The 20,302-nt window shown below is 43.0% G+C and overlaps 1 protein-coding gene across 3 annotated transcripts in view; it reads right to left on the minus strand.

Moving 5' to 3' along the window:
- Positions 1–20,302, minus strand: part of TLN2 (talin 2) — a 461,407-nt gene that overhangs the window by 140,373 nt on the left and 300,732 nt on the right. For all 3 annotated transcript variants that reach the window (XM_030931227.1, XM_010374223.2, XM_030931226.1), the window contains 8 exons: positions 15,089–15,244; positions 9,797–9,898; positions 8,342–8,418; positions 5,061–5,241; positions 4,057–4,170; positions 1,684–1,792; positions 692–900; positions 57–155 (listed from right to left, as the gene is read on the minus strand). In XM_030931227.1, coding sequence (XP_030787087.1) covers positions 57–155; positions 692–900; positions 1,684–1,792; positions 4,057–4,170; positions 5,061–5,241; positions 8,342–8,418; positions 9,797–9,898; positions 15,089–15,244 — 1,047 coding nt within the window. The remainder of the gene's footprint in view (positions 1–56; positions 156–691; positions 901–1,683; positions 1,793–4,056; positions 4,171–5,060; positions 5,242–8,341; positions 8,419–9,796; positions 9,899–15,088; positions 15,245–20,302) is intronic.

Below are 20,302 nucleotides of genomic sequence, written 5' to 3' on the forward strand. Positions count from 1 at the left end.
GGTCTAGACCATCACTTAGACTTCTTTCCATGACTATAAGCCTGCAAATATCCTACCTGGAATCGCTCATCGGTCTCATTCTCTCCAATCTGTCTCAGAAGATCCCCACTGGCTTGTCCGATGCTGCCAGCAGCAGTCAAAACTGTCTGTCGAGGCTGTGAACAAAGAACACACTTTAATTGGAAAGAAAACGCATTTCCTCCAGTGCCATCAGACATGGAAGTACAGGAAGTAGAATCTCATAGAATTTGCTCCCTTTGTCTATCAGTGAGAATCTCAGGTGGTCTGCCGGGCAGAAGACATCCTGGTGAAATCTGCAAGGAAACACCCAGTGTCTCAGAAAGCAGCAATAGGTGTGTGGGTTTGAATGGCCCATTAGTGAGCCTTGTTCAGGTGGTAAGAAGGTGATATGCATTCTGTGGAAATTACGGTGCAAACTTACATTCCCCTTAAATGTGTGTTAATCGTGTGTGTTAAGTTCCTGGGGTTGCATCAACTCAAGTACCCTTGAGGGGGAGGCCTTTATACTAAGAGCTCAACCACTCCTGAATGTGGTTGAGCTCTTAGTTGCAGAGAGAAACATACCCCATCAGGATGCAAGGAACAGCTGGGGAAGCAAGAGCCCCATGGTCCCCCCGCGGATGCAGCCGTCCCATCAGAACCCCAGTGATTGCTTGCCTCTGGAGCTCACCTCTCCAGAAGTAGGCTGCACAGCTTTCAGCAAGTCTGACACTGCCCCAGCGAGGGTCCTGGCAGCTCTGAGCAAGTCCTCCCCGCTGCCCACCTCATCATCCATGAGGGCGGCCAGTAGCTTCACACCCTTGGACATCTCCGTCAGGTTGGAAGAAATAGTGGTGATCGCACATCCCACAGCTGTGTAGTCAGTGTCTGCAGGGTCACCTGGGAGAGAAAAGAACCATCCCCATTAAAGGAGGGCACATGGTTCTAGTGAGAATTTTCAAAACCCCACACTGGCAGGAGTTCCTCACCCACCATCCTGCAGGAGTCAGACACCAAGCTTCACATGAGCACAGTGAGATGGCCTGCTCCCTGTCTCCACAGTGACTTCAAAAAGGTCCTTTTGCCTGGAGGCCTCAAGTATTGAAATACTGAGTACAACCACCTTTAAAAATCCAAAGGATGTCTCAGCATCTCACAGTCTTTTTCATTAGGCCCCTGTCAGCAGCTCAGGGGGTCAACTCTGCTCCTGAAAGGCTGATATGCTGCAGGGTGAAACCAAGCAAGCTCCCAGCTCTCCTCTGAGAGCGCAAGGCTGGGAGCCACACTGTGCCAGAAGAGACCGCTGCTGGACAAGATGGGCGAAGGCACATATGACAGGTCTGTTCATTCAAAACCATTTTCCAATTGTAGGTACCCAGAAGCGAGAAAGTAGCCTCAACAGACTTTGCAGTATGTCCAGCACACTGACAAGCCATGAGAAGATCTGAATAGGTGTTTTTTAACGAGGATGCAAGATACAGGCAAAAAGCAATAAGATGTTCCTTACCCGCTCTCCTGGGTCACTTGGAGAAAACGCCTACAGCACTCCAAGTGCCTAAGAATAGACTATCCTCTCATAATATGAAGTCTATTGTTTCAATCAACAGATAACTTATATTTTAAAATTAAAAAAAACAGCTTTTAAACAAAACTCCAATGCAGCACAAATCTCAAGGGACTTACCCGCCGTGAGGTTAACAACTGAAGCCGTTCCAGCCGTGATAGCATCAACTTGAGAATGGATTTCGTGTTTGGATTCATCGACTTTGTTCTGAACCCATACCCTAGATGCCTGCAAAGCCAGACAACGGCACAACACAATCACAGCACAGAATCACCCAGGAGACCGGAAATGCCCCACCATAAAATCAGACCAGCATTTTGGCTACATTCTTCTTATGAGGCCAGCGCCGACAGGGCCCTTAAGTTATCCTAAACGGTATCCTTAACAGGCCTCTTGCTCCTTCGGAGATACTCAATGGCGTCCAAATTCTCCCTGTGTCTTACATTAATTATGTTGTTTGCGTTTTTAACTTTTAAGATCTTAGGGAGAAAAATTCCACATGGCTTTATTTAGAAAAATTCAATTGAAAAAGAATGAGAAGCGAAAAATCAATGTTTCATAATAATACTGCACATTAGCACTGATAGTTGTTGCCAATTTTCACCTTGCTTTGCAGGGAGCAGGGTGAGAAGGAGGGTGTTTCAGCTCATAGGTGTTCTCTGTCAATGTCGGAAATGTCTCTTGCTTACAACACGCATCGCCTTGAAGACGACTGAAGGCCATGCTCATGTAGATGGTAAGACCCTTCCTGGTAAGATGAGGGGATGGGTCGAGACCCCTGTTCTGGATCCAGATCTACCACTAGTAGGTGATAGGACCTTGGGCAAATCATATCCAGGTCCTGTGCCTTATACTTTTTCTACTGTAGGAATTCAATGGTTTTTAAAAACCTTTCCAGCTCTTATACTTTATATGTTTATTTGAACCTATAAATAGCAAGTTCTCTATTTTCTGGTATTTCAGAACTTACCTAATAAATGATCATTTATCTTGATAATGATGACCCTGCAGTAAGGTGCTTGTCTGCTTCCCAAAATATCCCAAAAATATTCATCTATGTTCAGGATGTGACTAGCACTAAAAATAATTTCTTGCATTCTAAATCTTTGAAAACTGGTGAAGGAGGAATGTTAAATCTTAAATATATTAAAACTCTACCTCCCAATTATACTGGATGTGGGAGTCTGCCATACATGTTTTTACTCTGGAGTTCTCCAAAGCAAAATGTTTATTGTTTTCGGGTACCTGGGAGAAATGGCACTGAGGATACCAGCAACCTCCACGCACACAAATGTGCGAATGAAAAACTCAGCATTCTGGGAGAACTTGGAAGGCAGTTATCCTGGCAGGACAAGATGAGACTACAGACTGTATCTTGGTTCTGGCCCCTGTGATGGCACCTACAGTCCTACAACAGTGGTTGTCAACCCTGACTGGCCATTAGAATCAGCTAGTGAGAATAAAAACCACTGATTCTCAGGCTCCACCCACAGAAACATCGATTTATTTGGTCAGAGCTGGTGCTTTGGGCTTTGTTTTTAAAGTTCCTCAGATGATTCTAACCTACAAAGCAGAGTTGAGAATGACAGTGCTAGCCGGTGCTTCTCAAACTTTAATGGTCACACAAAGAAGTTGGGAACTTGGCTAAAAAGCAGATTTTGTTTGAGTGGGCTGGGAAAGGCCCAAGATTCTGCACCTCTTACAAGACTCTAGGAATTGCCATGCTGCTGGTCCTGGGACCACGATTTGAGCAGTGAGGAGCTGGAAGATTTTATGCAGCCAGTAGCTACAGGAAGATCTCTGGGTTAATCACCCTACCTTGCTGAAAAGCTCAATGGTAGTAAGCCAGTGCTTCTCAAAGCACAGTCCCCAGGCATGCAGCGTTGACATCACCAGAGATCTTGTTGGAAATGCAAAATCTCAGGCCCTACCCAAGATCCAAAAACAAAAACAAAAACAAAACAAAACAAAAAATGGGGGGAGAGTCCAGCAATGTGTGTTTTAACAGGCCCTTCAGATGATGCTGATGTATGCTACAGTTTGAGAACCACTGGTAGCGATAAAACTAACAAACAGCTAATGCTTACTGAGCTCTTACTATGTGCTAGGGGCCATGGTAAGAACTCTACAGGTGATTAGATCATTGCAGCTTCACAACAACTCTATTTACAGATGACAAAGTAGAGGATTAGAGAAGGCAAGTAGCCCAGATTCACACAGCCAGTACTGGAGCTGGGGTTTGAACCCAGGTCGCAGGATCCTAGGGTCCAAGTTCTCTGCCCTCCCATGGTACTGCCGACAGCCTGCAGTACCCTGTGATTTTCTCCTCCTATGGGTGCAACTGAGAGACGAAGTCTCACTCTCCTGAAAATATCATGGGTTTCCATTTCACCTAGAGACAGAAATTTACCTAGATGAATCCTGACCGAGTACATAACACTGCTTTCTGCCAGGACAGAGACTTGGCATGAAAACCACTCAACAGTATTTACCATATCCTGGCCGAGAGGTGGCAGCGAGTCGAGCTCACTGAGGTCATCCTGGGCCTGCTGGACGGCATGCATGCTTGTGTTGATCGTCCCCATCAGGGCCTGCTGGGCTGAGGTCTGCAAAGGCAGATGAAACAAAGCTGCCATCCCACACTCCTGGGACTGACATGGCCCTTTATGCAAAACAAAGCAAAACAGAACTCTGCGCTCGAGACAGAGCAGCCCAGGCTACATCTCAACAAGCGCCTGAACTGTCTCTCATTTCAACCTGGAGGCCAGAAATAGATACTGCATTATATTAATAGAACACAAAATGAAGGTGATTGCCATGGCGGGATTATAATCAGAAGTGTGTGAAGAGCTTAATTAGCTGACAAGAAGGCTCGTAAGAGTCCTTGCAGGGGAACTGAGGTGATCCAGTCTTTGAGTACTGAGGACCTCCTCATGTACAGGAAACACGTGGGTGTTAAATGAGAATGCTTCCTGATAGATGCTTAAGGACTCCACCTAAATCTATGGTCAACACACTTTTTCAGAGACAAGTGTTGCTCCTGAGCTTTCAAAAAGTTCTCGTCCAATAGCAAGGGAGTCAGTCCCAAGGCCAGCCTGAGAGGCACCGAGCCAGACAGATCAGCACAGTGGAAAGCAATCAATGACTCCCAGGGTGAAACCTCAAGATTGCTAAAAACCTGGTCTACTTCTCAGACTTTCCTAGGGGTATCTGGACCAATCAGCTTGGTGCTGCCAGGACATGGGAGCAGGGTTCTGTCCCTGTATCACAAGTCATGTTGAGAGCTTCGTAATTTTCCAGTCACAGAGGACACCTCCGATACTAAACAGGCAGTGATCCGAGTCATCCAATTTAAAAAATGCACAGCTGAATGACGCATGGTTCAGCCGGGAACTACAGAGAGTTCCAACACTCAGCCCATCACCACCGCTGGTGTCCACCCTGCATGCCGGAGGCAGCAGACTAACGAGCGGGGGAGGAGCACAGGAAGCCTCACCAGTGGCGGCATGTGGCCTCGGTGCATCTGCCCAACCATGACCTGCTGCTGTGGCGAGGGCATGCTGCCAACGTTGAAGGTCTCAGGCCCGCTGGAGCCCGAGCGCATCACGGCCGGCAGCGCCACTGAGCCGTGCTCTGCCTTCCCGGTCCGGTTGAACTGCTGCTGCAAGATGGTGGACCTGCCGGGAAAAGCGGTTTGGTCACTGCAAGGACGCCACCCATGTGGAGTGCAATGAGGAGACCCCACAGATGTCACATATGTTCCCTGCTTTATGCTGTGAAGGCCAGTTTAAAGAGGCGCATACAGACAGAGAAGCAGGAATGAAGAAGTGGCATCACAATACTTAGCAGAGCTCTGAGATGAATCCTTTTACAATAAGTAATGTAAATAATTACTCCCAATTTATCCACTTAATAGATTTATGGTATTATGCAATTAGTTGTTATTAAAAATACAAGGCTGGGTGCAGTATCTCACCCCTGTAAGCCCAGCCCTTTGGGAGGCCAAGCGGGGAGGATTCCTTGAAGTCAGGAGTTCAAGACCAGCCTGAACATATGAGACCTCATCTCTACAAAAAATTCAAAAACTTAGCCTGGAGTGGTGGTACATGCCTACAGTCCTAGCTATTCAAGAGGATGAGGTGGGAGGATCACCTGAGCCCAGGAGCCAGAGGCTGCAGTGAGCTACGATCATGCCACTGTACTCCAGCCTGGGCAACAGAGTAAGACTCTGTCTCAAGAAGAAAAAATGACAACAACAACACAGAGATTCCTATAATGATGATGTCCCAGGTTTTAAGTGAATGTTTTGATATGTTGATATATTATTTTTGGTAAATCATACCTGAAAGAACATTCACTAAACAGGTATCAACCTTCTGCCAGGTTCCACTCCAAGCATCAGAGATACAGATCATTTATCTGTAGCTTGAAAGGGGAAATGTGGAAATGAAGCTAGGGGGAAATCTCCCACAGCTTAGCTTTCTCCGTCAGGCCCACCACCACTGACCACAGAGGATGTTTCACTGCCTGTAGAGCCTTGACCACGTGAGGCTTTGGCACCTTCCCCAAATGCTTTCAGGTAAATATTGGGAAGACTCTTAAGGTATCTAATAGAAAAATTGCATTTTTAATTTTTTTCTTTTTTCAGCTCACTGCAACCTCCGCCTTCCGGGTTCAAGTGATTCTCCTGCCTTAGCCTCCCAAGTAGCTGGGATTACCAGTGCCTGCCACCACGCCTGGCTAATTTTTTGTATTTTTAGTAGAGACACGGTTTCATCATATTAGCCAGGCTGGTCTCAAACTCCCGACCTCAGGTGAACCACTCGCCTCGGCCTCCCAAAGTGTTGGGAATACAGGAGTGAGCCACAGTGCTCAGCCAAAAAATTGCATTGTTTACTTTATATTGTCTTAGAATGAAGAATAAGTGCAAAGGACGCGGATCGTCTGGAGGTAAGAAGTCTGAGGGTGGTGTATGTTCCTCAGCAGCCCAGCAGACAAACCCACAGACACCGTCTGTGTGTGTTGTGAGGTGGAAGGAAGGTGCAGGTGCAGCTGCATGAAGAGACAGGGGCCTCTGTCCCAGGGCCCTTGCACCATCACAAATCATTCCCTGTTGCCCAGGGCAAGGCTCGATAGCCAAGCCGAGATCCCAAGCATTAGGCATCCATGGAGAAACACTGCAGTCTAGGGGTGGGGTGGTGAGAGACTAGGGAAGGTGGGTCTGGAGGCTCCAGTGAGAAGTCAGTTGCATTCTGAGATCTCAGCCAAGGATCAACATAGGAAGAAGCGGAAGGTCTAGAGATGGCGACCATCCTGACCATTCTTCCTGCTTGCCTTGATCAGACCCCACAGTGATGCCGTGGGCAGCAGAGGAGGCTACAGTGGTCCCAGGCAGGGGAAGGTCCCAGCCCTCTGGGCTCAGACACTTACTGGGCTGCTCCTATGGGAAGCAAAGCACAGCAGAGTCCTCTGAAGTGAAGCAGATCACCCTGTCAGAGAGCACTAGCTCACTAATTTACATCCAATGGCCATGAATAATTCCAAGGACTTACGGTGCTCTGCCCAAGGGTGGCAAGTACTAGAAACACATCATATCAAGTTTGGTTCTAACTTGCATACTAGTGGGGACAAATGGAAAAACACCTTTTGGGTGATTAGGAAGCAAATTGTGAGAAACTGGCAGCAAGGGTGAAAACGTTAGAGAAACTACTATAGCTAAGTAAGTTTAATGGACTAGAAGATGCTAGAACTTTCTAGCAGCATACTATGGGAAACATCGCAAGATCTGAATCTGAGTCCTGGCTCTACCACATGTGTATATCTCAACTAATTTTCATGAGCTTCAGTTTCCTTATCCGTGGACAGAGAATGATAGCACTTGGCCTCCCTTTGCATAGGGAGCTGTTACTGGAATTCCAGATGAGACAGAATGTCAGACACACACACTAAAGAATAAAGAACAGTCATTACATTGCTCTATTAATATAAAAGAGATGCCTGTATAGGTTCCCCATAAAAAACATTTATTAGATGTTACTTAATTGTAATAAACCTGTCTCCTCATCTACAAATGGCGCTAAATTGAGAACACTGTGAATTTAAAATAATGATTGTGAGGATGATAGTTATAATAGCAAGTGCTATGTTCCAGGCATTGTTTTATGTGCTTTATTAGTAACTACCACAGAAATAAAACCTACTTAGGTAGTAATATCATTATCCCCATTCTATAGATGAGATCATGCCAGAAGAGAATTCATCCCCAGGGCCACACAGTGGAACACAGACCCCAGACTTGAGCCCAGCACGAGTTTCCATGTTCTTCACCACTCGCCTGTACTATGCTACCTCACAGCACTCGAGACAAGCGTGGCATGCAGCAGTGCTTCACTGAAACTCCTCCACTGGCTACACGCCCTCCTCCCACAAAAGGGGCCAGAATCAAACAGAGGCTCATCCTCTGACCTTGATGGTATGATTCGATCATGAGATTTAAATCAGAAATGCGGAACAGGACTCATGAACACTTACTGCCTCAAAGACAGTTAAACGCCACACTTTGGTCAATGCTTCCCTAAAATCCTCAGCTTCCCTCACGAGACTTTTGCCACTTCAATGCTGCTGGTCTGGGGACCATGCTTGAAGAAGATTCAACTATATCATCTGCTGTCATCTTCGCCAGGTGACAGGCTTCAGAGCAGCAGGCTCCAAGCTGGCAAGAGGAAACCTGCCCATCTAGGGAGAAGGTGGTTCTCTAGTGCTCTTCATAATACTTACTTTTTTGGGGAAACGGACTCTTCTAACATGGTTGACTCCTCATCACCTTCTAGTCCAAACCGATCTTTACTTTGTTTCTGGAAATGCAATAAAACAAAATGCAAAAATGAAACCCAGGCCGGGCACAGTGGCTCATACCTGTAATCCCAGCACTTTGGGAGCTGAGGTGGGCGGATCACTTGAGGTCAGGAGTTCGAGACAAACCTGGTCAACATGGTGAAACCCCATCTCTTTAAAAAAAAAAACAAAACAAAACATAAATCAGCCTGGCATGGTGACAGGAGCTTGTAATCCCAGCTACACCAGAGGCTGAGGCAGGAGAATTGCTTGAACTCAGAGGCAGAGGTTGTAGTGGGCCAAGACTGTGCCTCTGCACTCCAGCCTGGGTGACAGAGCAAGACTCTGTCTCAAAGAAAAAAAAAAAAAAAGAAAGAAAAGAAAATCAGCAGGTCTTCATACAAGGACCTTTAAAAAAACATTTTGAAGGGACACAAGTGAAAGTGTTGAAGTTTACTCAAAATTCTTTATACTGGATATTTAGTAAGTGATGGATGAACAAAAGCATAATAATAAACGAGAGAAATATATTATTTAATATATAGTTAAATGTCATGTATTTATTGCACAGACTTTAATTTTACATAGTAAAAAATCAAGATGCACATATTAACATTCTATTAAAACTTGGTTTTTTTAATGGGCTGTATCTTGAAACCTTAAGAAATCTGTTTTTCTGTATACTACTATGGCATATAAACCCATTACATTTGTTTAAAAAAAAAAAAAAACAAAAACACGAAAACTACAAAGATCACTTTTAGCTCCTCAATCCAAGTTTCCACAGAGGCTGAAAAGCACAGTACAGCTACGTGGAAAGGAAGATGCTGAGGGGTGCTAGGCTCATTCATTAGCTAAGTGACATGCTATTGTTCACTGCCTGGTAGTAGATGATACAAATATGTGCTACAGAAAAAGCAGGAATTCTCATAGGATCTTGAGGTCAAATATCTCATACTTAATTAATGATTAAAGATGAAATTAGTAAATCAAGTTTTATTGTTTTTTTTTTTTGAGACAGAGTCTTGCTCTGTCGCCCAGGGTGGAGTACAGTGGCGTGATCTCAGCTCACTGCAACCGCCGCCTCCTGGGTTCAAGCGATTCTCCTGCCTCTGCCTCCCAAGTAACTGGGATTACAGGCACTCATGCCTGGCTAATTTTTTTGTATTTTTAGTAGAGACGGGGTTTTACCATGTTGGCCAGACTGGTCTCGAACACCTGACCTCAGGTGATCTGCCCGCCTCGGCCTCCCAAAGTGTTGGATCACAGGCATGAGTCACCGTGCCTGGCCTCAAGTATTTTTTAAAAGGGCTTTTTTTTTCAAGGTACCCACACCATCGAAACTGAGCCTTTTAATAAAGCGGTCTTGCTTTTCCAATTTGCATCAATACAAAATACCTTTTTCAGGATGATGTCAATGTAGCCTGCAATCAGCTGGGATATCTGCTCTCCCTCGGTGGTTTGTACTGAATAGTAGCTTTCCTGATACTCCCCAAAATCCTGAAAAGACAGCATTGGAGGAAATACAGCTAAATCCGATATATCAGCATTTTAAAGGCTAGGAGATCCAGCTCTAGAACAATATGACATAGACTTCATTTCCCCTGCTCCTTCTCTCTAAATACAAACCAATATCCTAAAATTTATTGAACAATATTCAACAATGGTAAAAGAGCTCTCAAAACTGAAAAGACGGACTGGTTGGGGGCCTCAGAACATGAAAAACCACAATGTGGTTGAGTTCTTGGGTTTTCTTTCCTGTCCCATATACCCCCAAGACTAAGAGCTGTAGAGGCCTGAACACTGGAACCTCCAACAGGCAGTTCCGAAAAGTATGCTTTTAGTCAAAGAACCAGGAGAAGGGAAGCCCAACAGAGGCTAATTTGGAGGAAGTAGTCAGGAGCTCCAACTCCAGCTCAACAACCTGGGCTGACATTCACCGGAAGCTGCAGAGCAGTGAAACCTCAGACCCTCTCAGGCCCTTTTCCACAACCCAGGCAGGTGGATGGTCTGATCCTTTTGCTGCAGCAGCCACAGTAAAGCCCTGTGTCTCCCTGCCCTCCAGCCAGTGGCTTAAAGAGACTCAGGCCCAGTGCCTTCTGGTTCCTGCAATGAAGGTCACCCAGCAATAGCAGGTAGCCTAGGGAAGTGCCTTCTGCCTTTATCAACAGAACCAACAGGGTTTGAGCAGGAACCTTCGTGTCAAAAGAAAAAATCAGCCCAGAATAGCATTGAAAGGGCTCAGAGAATAAAATTGTCATTGCAACTTAAGCCCAAGAAAGTAGGCCAGAACCCTACACATTAAACATGAACAAAGTGGCCACCTGCTAAAATAGAATATTTCGGTAAGATCAAAAGTCTCCTAATAGGCTGGGCACAGTGGCTCATACCTGTGATCCCACCACTTTGGGAGGTTGAGGCGAGAGGATCACTTGGGCCCAGGAGTTCAAGACCAGCCTGGGCAACACGGTGAGACTTCACCTCTATAAATTTTTTTTCTTTTTTTAATTAGTCAGGCATAGTGGCATGAGCCTGCAGTTCCAGCTCAAGAAGCTGAGGGAGGAAGATCGCTTGAGACCAAGAGGTGAGCTATGATCACACCACTACACTTCAGCTTGGACGACAGAGTGAGAGACTTGCCTATTTAAAAAAACAAAAAACAAAAAACAACAACTCTCCTAATAACCAAGATGTCTAGGATGTTTTTTAAAAAATAAATATTCATATCAAGAGCCAGGACAACCACAATATGAATGATAGACAATCAACTCATGCCAACACTGAAATAAATCAGATATTGGAATTATAAGGATTTTAAAGCAACCATCAAAAAAAATGCTTCACAATAAACTACAAATTCTCTTGCAGCAAATTTTAAAGAATAAAAAGTTCCAACAAAGAAATAGAAGTCATAAAAAGGAACCAAATGGAAAGTATAGAACTGAAAAAGGCAATAACCAAAATTTTACAACTCACAGGACAGACTCAATAGTAGTGTGGAGCTAATAAAAAATAAAATCAGTAAACCTGAAAACAGATCAACAGCATTTAGTCAATCTAAACAACATAGAGAAAATAAACTAAAAAACAGAGCTTCAGGGATCTATAGGACAGTAACAAAAGATCTAACATTAATATCATCAGAATAACAGAGAGGACAATGTTGGATAAAAATAAAGCATTTGAAGAAATAATGACTGAAAACTCCCCCAAATTAGTGAAAACTTAAACCCACAAATTCAAGAAGCTGAGTGAACTCCAAACAGAAGAAATCTTAAGAGGCCCATACCAAGAATTTTGAAAACCAGAGATAAAAATATCTTAAAAACAGCCACAGAAAAATGATATATTACCTACAAATTGACACCAACTTGAATGACAGCAAATTTCTCATTAGAAACCATGGAGGTAAGAAAGAAGTGGCATGACATGTTTCAGATGCTGAAACAAAGGAACTGTCGATCCCAAATGCTGTACCTGGCAAAATTACCCTTCATGAATGAAGGGGAAATAATAACGTTCTCAGAGGAAGAAAACACTATGAGAATTTGCTTCTAGCAGATGTACCCTTAACAAATAGCTAAAGGAAGCTCTCCAAACACAAAATGATAACAGAAGGAGGCTGGGAACTTTAGAAAGGCAAGAAGAACAATGGGGTAGATAAAAATAAAGGGAAATGTAATAGACTGTTCTGCACCTCATGAGTTTCTTTCATCACATTTTCTGTTCAAAACGGAAGCTGTAATACCATCTTATGTGGTTATAGACAAAATAACCATCTTACATATATGAAGAAAAAATATTTAAATAATTATACTCAAAAAGTGTGGGGAGTGGGTACGTAAAAAGACCTAAATGGAAGTAAGGTTTCTACACTTCACTTAAAGGGGAAAAGCCAGTACCAGTAGGCTGTGTTTAATTTTATACGCACATGGTAATATCTAGAGTAACCAATGAGAGCACTACACAAAGTGATATGCTCAAAATGTAACACCCAAAGCAAACTGAAACTCTAAAAAGTGTCCAAGTAACCCACAGAAAAGGCAAAAAAAAAAAAAAAAAAAAAAAAGAGAGAGAGAGAGAAGCAAAGGGGACAAACAGAAAAATACAAAATGATAGACTTGGGTCCTAATATATCAATAATTAGCTTAAATATAGTGTAAACACACCAAATAAAAGACAGAGATAGAATGGATTGAAAAATACACAACCCAACTAATTATGCTCTCTACAAGAAATTCATTTCAAATATAACAATATATGCAGGTTGAAAATAAAACGACGGAAAAAGATATATCATGCCCACATTCGTTTTATAAAAAGCACTGGTGGCTATGTTAACATTAGATACAGTAGACTTCAGAGCAAAACAAAAATTACTAATAGCAAAGAACATTACATAATGATAAAACAACTTCTCCGTTAAGATATAGGAATCTTAAATGTACAGGCAACAAACAACAAAGCTTCAAATTACATGAAACAAAAACTGAGAGCTGAAAGAAAAAGTAGAAAAATCCACAATTATCATTAAGAACCTCACTCTCAGGCAATTGAGAAAACTGCCAGACAGAAAATTAACAAAGATATTCATTCAAAAGACTGGAACACCACCATCAACTAATAGGGATCTAACTGGTATTTACAGAGTCCACTTTACATGATAACAGCAGAATATATGTTCTTTTTGAGTACTCATAGAACACTCACCAAAAATGATATCCTGGGATATAAAAACAAACCTTAAAATTTCAAAAGGACTGAAATCATACAGAGTATGTTCTCTGACCATAATGGAATCAAACTAAAAAATCAATAGTAGAAAGACAGCAGAAAAACCTCCAAACATTTGGAAATTAAATAAAGGCTAGGAATAGGAAGGAAAAAATCACTACATATAATGAGCTTATACGCATTATGCATTATATGCATTATGCATTATGCAACGTTAGGCTTTAATCAAAATACTGATGTGCTCTCTTTTGCCTGAGGTAGTTAATGAGGTTATCATAACTATTTATTTATTTATTTATTTATTTTTTTTTTTTTTGAGGCAGAGTCTTGCTCTGTCACCCAGGCTGGAGTGCAGTGGTGTGATCTCGGCTCACTGCAAGTTCTGCCTCCTGGGTTCGTGCCATTCTTCTGTCTTAGCCTCCGGAGTAGCTGGGACTACAGGCACCTGCCACCACGCTCGGCTAATTTTTTGTATTTTTAGTAGAGATGGGGTTTCACTGTGTTAGCCAGGATGGTCTCGATCTCCTGACCTCATGATCCGCCCACCTCAGCCTCCCACAGTGCGGGTATTATAGGCGTGAGCCACCACGCCTGGCCAAATTTTTGTTTGCAATAAATACTTGGACCTAGTGTAAAAAGACCAATAGCATTAAAAGATGTAAAACAAAACACAGTTGTTCCCTGTCCTACACATTCTCATATTCACTTTCTATCACATACCCCTCCAAAGGTAACCACTTTCAACTGTTTCAGCGGTTTCTTCTAGTATTTCTAAATAATATGTTTATATTGATTTCTTGATTTTTCTAATTTAGAAATTATCCATGACTTCCTGCAATGGAAGGTGAGGACACAGCTAAGTATGAACATTCATCTTTTGAGGGCCATACAGGCACAGCTGTTACAGCTACAGGAGGATAGAAGGTATGTTTTCTGATGATTCTTTCTAATTGGCAGGAACCTAACAATCTATAGTCAAATTAGATAACTAATGACTTCTTCCATGGTCCCTTCTTTACACAGTTTTTTTTTTTTTTTTTTTAAATCCTATTATGGTATCTTGCATAGATAAGAGGTGATATTTCAAGCATTCACTAGTGACTTCAGGAGTCTTAAGAAATTGACAAATTCTAGCACTTTTTGATTTTCCTTATTGTACAACTTGCCCTACCAACTACCTGCCCTATTGTGTTTCACAAGTAAATGTGGCTACAATTAAGGCATAGAGTTATTACTCTGCTAACAACAAATATTGAAATCAAGAGGAAGAATTCAGAGGTCTGAAGACCTGAAACAAATATATTCTCACTACTTTCCATAAATTTTATACTAACCATCTTATCATCTTCATCTTATTCAATCCTAGCAGCTCTCTAGGCATGACTATCACCATTTTATAGCTGAAGAAATTAAGGCTCAGAGAGGAAAGGTAACTTAAACAAGGTCACAGAACTGGGAAATGACAAACTGGATTTCTATAGTGATAATATCCTAAAGTCCACGTTATTTCCACTGTGTACTATGCTGTCTTTCTAGGCAGGCTGAGAAAACACCCCTCAGCAAGATAATCACAACGCTTAGGAAAATATAAAACAGAGCGGGGGCCTTTGTGTGTCAGAGCACTAAAAGTTTCCTTTCAGTATGTGCTAGGGATGTCATCAGGAACACAGAACTGAGAATCATCTGGGTGAGTGGCTTTTTCTAGATAATGAACTAGAGGCTGACTTATGCAGAGTGCAGAGAAGGAGCAGTGTCTGAAGAAACCCAGGCTTGCTGACCTCTTTTACTTCTGGACACATCCCCTTCCCTGCCCATGGGCTTGCACCATCTTCCTCACTCCATGCTGGCTCTCCAAGGCCAGAGAAACCCAATGGGCAAGAATCTGGTCTTTCTCCTGTTCCCACAATATCACCCAAGGCCACGCTAGAGCTCTCCTTGCCCTCCGCCAGTCCCTACCAGTGTGAAGCTCTTGGGTGAGGCTGCCCAGCGCTTGACGGTGGTAAGGGGCCACTCCTGCAGCACCTCCTTGGTCTTTTCATCCACACGCATCACCGAGTCTTTGGTGATCCCCAGCAGGCGAGGCACCAGCTTGTTCTTGCCTTTCATCTTTTCCTGAAACAGGAGATACCAAGAGTCAGTGCTCTTCCTCTGAATACATCTGACTTTGCCAAGGAATCAGTGATTTTTCAACATTTTACCTGCATACACTGTGTTTCAAAACAGGCAGGGCTATAGGAAAACCAAGGTTTTGAGTAACTCATTAAATAAAGGTATGGGAACTCAAACAAAGACATGAGAAGTATGGAAAAAGCCACAAAAGCATGCCTCCTGTTCAGGAGGGCAGCTTGCTCCAAAAACAGACTATGTCAGAAAGATGGGATAGAACTGAAAAGACATTCAGAGAAAAAGAAGCAAAGGTGAATTCCAGGTACTATCACTTCCAGTGGCCAATTCAGTGAGCAACAAAAGAGGATCAATCTGAGATTTAAAATTAGCCTAACTGGCCGGGCGTGGTGGCTCAAGCCTGTAATCCCAGCACTTTGGGAGGCCGAGACGGGCGGATCACGAGGTCAGGAGATCAAGACCATCCTGGCTAACACGGTGAAACCCCGTCTCTACTAAAAAATACAAAAAAACTAGCCGGGCGAGGTGGCGGGCGCCTGTAGTCCCAGCTACTCGGAGGCTGAGGCAGGAGAATGGCATAAACCCGGGAGGCGGAGCTTGCAGTGAGCTGAGAACCGGCCACTGCACTCCAGCCCGGGCGACAGAGCGAGACTCCGTCTCAAAAAAAAAAAAAAAAAAAAAATTAGCCTAACTAAAACTCTGCCGAAGTAGAATCTTCTCACTATGAGGAGACACGGCTTCCTGCCCTTTTTTAAATCTCTGAAATATATTTCTGTTTGGATTCTTTGTTTTGGAATTTTGTATATCTACTGATTCTTAAAACTTACTGTATAACTAGTTTTAATAATGTTTTAAGACACAGTAATGTCTATTAAAATAATGGACCCTTAGCTCACACTCATATCAAAACAAATTAAAGAGAGATTAATAATTTAGGAAGAACATCCAAGTATTTTTTTTTGTTTTGTTTTTGTTTTTTTTTTTGAGACGGAGTCTTGCTCTGCCACCCAGGCTGGAGTGCAGTGGCCGGATCTCAGCTCACTGCAAGCTCCGCCTCCCGGGTTTACGCCATTCTCCTGCCTCAGCCTCCCGAGTAGCTGGGACTACAGGCGCCCGCCTCATCGCCCGGCTAGTTTTTTGTATTTTTAAGTAGAGACAGGATTTCACCGTATTAGCCAGGATGGTCTCGATCTCCTGACCTCGTGATCCGCCCGTCTCGGCCTCCCAAAGTGCTGGGATTACAGGCTTGAGCCACCGCGCCCGGCCGAACATCCAAGTATTTTTGTGACCCTTGGGTGAGAAATGATTTCCTAAGAAAAACACCAACATAAGAAGCCATAAAGGAAACAATTAATAGGCTTAACTCAAAATATACATACTTTTGATAGATCAGGGGGAGGGGAGCAGCAGCTTAAAAAACCTCATAAAAAATGAAAAAGACTGGGCAATAAATAGTGACAATGAATGTACTGGCAATAGACTTCATATACTGTCTATGTGATGTGTTCATAAATCAACAAAATAACTGCTGAAGAATATGAACATAAAATGTTTTTAAAATAACACAAGCAAATAAATTTTCACTTAAAATAGCTGAGGTTTTTTATTAAAATTAATACTCAGATTTGAGGAACATGTGAAGGGGGTCAGTAGTGATGAAAGCTTAAGACAGCAAAGCCTTCACGGGAGAAAATGTGTCAATATCTATCCAAACCCTTAAAAAGTCCCTACTTTGGACACAGCTAGCTTTTAGGAACTAATTTAAAAAAAAAAAAAAGTTATAAATGTGTGTAAAGATTATGCCACATGAAGCTCAATCACAGTAAATCATAGTGAAAAGCTAGAAACCACCCAAATTTTCAGACAACATTGGGCCCATTCAGGGTGGTATGGCTGTAGACGAAACAATCCAAATTTTCAATAACACAGGACTTAATACATAAATGATGATATATCCAGATAACAGATTACCCTACATGATTAAAAAATCATATTGTAGAAAAACAATTGGTTTTATGGAAGTAAATTATTCATAATATATTATTAAAAAACAGAATGTAGGGCCTAATCTTAGGGGAAATAAAAATTTTAAAATAGGCATATGTCCATTACATGAAAAACATGGCACTGAACATCTCATGTGTTTTGTATTTTTTTTCATGCTTTTCCTTATTTCCAACATTTCACTTAATGCATGTATATTTTTAGGGTTGTCAGGAAAACCTTTTCAAGTTATATTTGCTGAAATCTAGCAACATCTCAACTGCTATTCTCAGGGTCATAGACATATACATTCACACAAAGGATCCATTTGTGGATGTGTCTACACACACCCAACACAGGGTAACGGCATTTAAAACACAGTTGGAGCATACCAGATACGTAATAAGCATCATCTGTTCATCTTCAGAGCATCTCCAAAACACTGGTATCATCATTTTTCACTTTGTAAGTGAAGAGCCCAAGGCCAACAGTGGTGAGTGGTAAAGCCATACTTTGAACACAGATTTGAGTAGCTCAAAAATATCCAAAAGCTGACTGTCTACTGTAGTTGACTGTCTTCCAGTGGAAGCAAAGAGAGAAAAGGGCAAATCCCCCCCAACCCCAACCGCCCTCACCATGGGCATTTGGTAACCCTCAGATGGTGACAGTCACCACATGCCCCCAGCTTCCTCAGGGAGGACACCATTGTGTGAGGACTCTACCTGGGTGTCTGAGGAGGGGAATATTCCTCCCTGAACCTTAAGTCTTAAACACTGAGAAGGGTCAGATTTTTTTCAAAGAGAGGACAGTTCCACAAGGGTGAGATCAGTGCAGGGCAGACAATGTCAGTTAATCTACTTTGGCTTCGGAAGCCACACAGAGTTTTAGGTTGAGAGGCTCTAGGCAGCTAATTTAGTCGCACAGGGTTGGCACAAACCCAGCTTCTGGAACCCAGGAAGGGGACTGGAGATAAAATATGGTTTGCAGCTGCTGCCTTCATTCTTTCCCATCTGCACTGCTCCCCAGTGAGGGATTCTGGGGTGCGGGAACACAGAATCGTGACGGATTGCCCTAATTCTTGTCAAAATCATTCCAGATTGGGAGAGGAAGCCACAGTGAACAAACAAGTTACAGTGGACTTTCTATCAGCAGGTCACAACTGAGGAAAAGGGGCTGAGGGAACTCAAAAAATACTGGAACTGTCAACAGAGCCCACCATCAAGGGATAAAGTTACTTCAGCGCCTACACACACAACGCATAGCAGCTGGAGAAAGGTAAAGTCGCAAATGGCCGAGATCTGTGATCATGATGCAAGGTCTTCCCTGGTGCAGAGACCTGCCTTAGAGCCTCAGTGACAGGGATGTGAGGGGAGGGCCACAGGGTAATAAAGCTCCCTCTTTCCTTCCTATGCCTCAAGTCTCAGTAACCCCCACACCACTCCTTTCCAACCTTCAACTACACAGACCAGCTTCCTTTTATCTCCAGTAGACAAAGCAGGCTAAAGCAGGCACCAGTAAAGATCCATCTATCTCATATACCAACACACACACAGAGTTGTAGCTGTGATTTCTGCCAGCCATCTAGAAGCTTCTCTCTCAAGGTGGTCCTGATTAGATTGTTTTTGTTTTGAAAACGTCTGCAGCTTGTATAACTCAGAGGCAGGTGAAAGCAGGCATTCTACCAAGGAGAAGCAGGATTCGTTAATAAACTCAAACCCTCCTCTTTCAAACGTATTTCAGCTGCTACTCCGGGTTTAGCCCTGGCAGCCAGCTGTGATCAAGCCTGCTGTCTGCAGACTCTTCTCACACGTGCTGAGATTGCCTGATTCTGAAATCACCTCTGCTTCACATCTGAGATCCAGCACTGGATGGAGGAATGCAACTGGACTGAGCTTCCGGCTCCCGGTCCTTCACTTCAATATGGCCCAAGCCCAAAGGGTCCTCCCCATGATCCAGCTGAGCTCACTAGAGTTCTAGATTGGCTTGGCCAAAGGGCTGGTTTGAGTGTTTTGTTCTGTCTTCAGTATATTTCTTTCTTTTAGGGGCATGGGGAAAAACGGCTGCTCAAGAGCAAACCTGCAGACCCTGTTTCTTAGCCATTTCTCTCCCTGCAAGTGACTGCCAATCCATTTTGACTACACTTGGGATTCTGAGCTGCTCTGAACGCCCTGTCTGGTGTTTTTACAGTTTAGGGGAGAAGAGGGTCTGTTCCCCAGGTAATCTAAAACCTCAAGGCTCTGGCTATGTCTGCAAACAATTTTCAAAGGCAAATTTAGAAGTGAGAAGAGTTACACAGTGATTTGCTGGAATAAAACAAGATTTTATGCCAGTCATGGGAAATGCCTTACTGTTGCTTGTGGGGTTTTGGTGTAGCAGATCATGATGAAATGCAAAAGAAGCCAATGAAAGAAGGAAGAACGTAGACATTTACAGCTCCCATTTATGGAGATTTATATGAGGCAGTCCCCTTTTCTGTATTAACTTATTTAAACCTCATAAAAAGTCATAATTTTATGGGTGAACAAACTGAAGCTCAGAGATGGAAGGTAAGGTAACTTATCCAAGGTCAAATTACTAAGTGGCAAACCCAGGATCTAAACTGAAGTCCTTCTTTTCCAAAGCATATTTCCTAGCCACTGAAAATACTGCTGCCTAATGCTATTCCGTGTGAATTCATTATATGGCTCGCAGACATGCTCTGTATGGAGGTGGGTAAACTATGGCCATTGCTAAATCCAGCTTATTTTTTATGGCCCAAGAGCTAAGAATGAATTTTCTATTTTTAAATTTAAAAAAAATCAAGAGGAATATTTTGTGTGACAAAAATTACATAAAATTCAAATTTCAGAGTCCAAAAATAAAGCTTTGTAGAAACATAACCATGCCATTCATTTACATTTTGCCTATGGCTGCTTTCATACTACAGGGGCAAAGTTGAGTAGCATGATTGGCAAAGCCTGAAATGTTTACTAGCTGGCCCCTAGGGCCAGGGATTTGGGAAATCTGGGAAGAGTTCAGTGTCTGGGATAATCTAAAATTTATCAGACCAGGTACAGTGGCTCA

The sequence above is a fragment of the Rhinopithecus roxellana genome, chromosome 5 (genome assembly GCF_007565055.1).
Source record: "Rhinopithecus roxellana isolate Shanxi Qingling chromosome 5, ASM756505v1, whole genome shotgun sequence".
Classification (NCBI taxonomy): Eukaryota; Metazoa; Chordata; class Mammalia; order Primates; family Cercopithecidae; genus Rhinopithecus; species Rhinopithecus roxellana.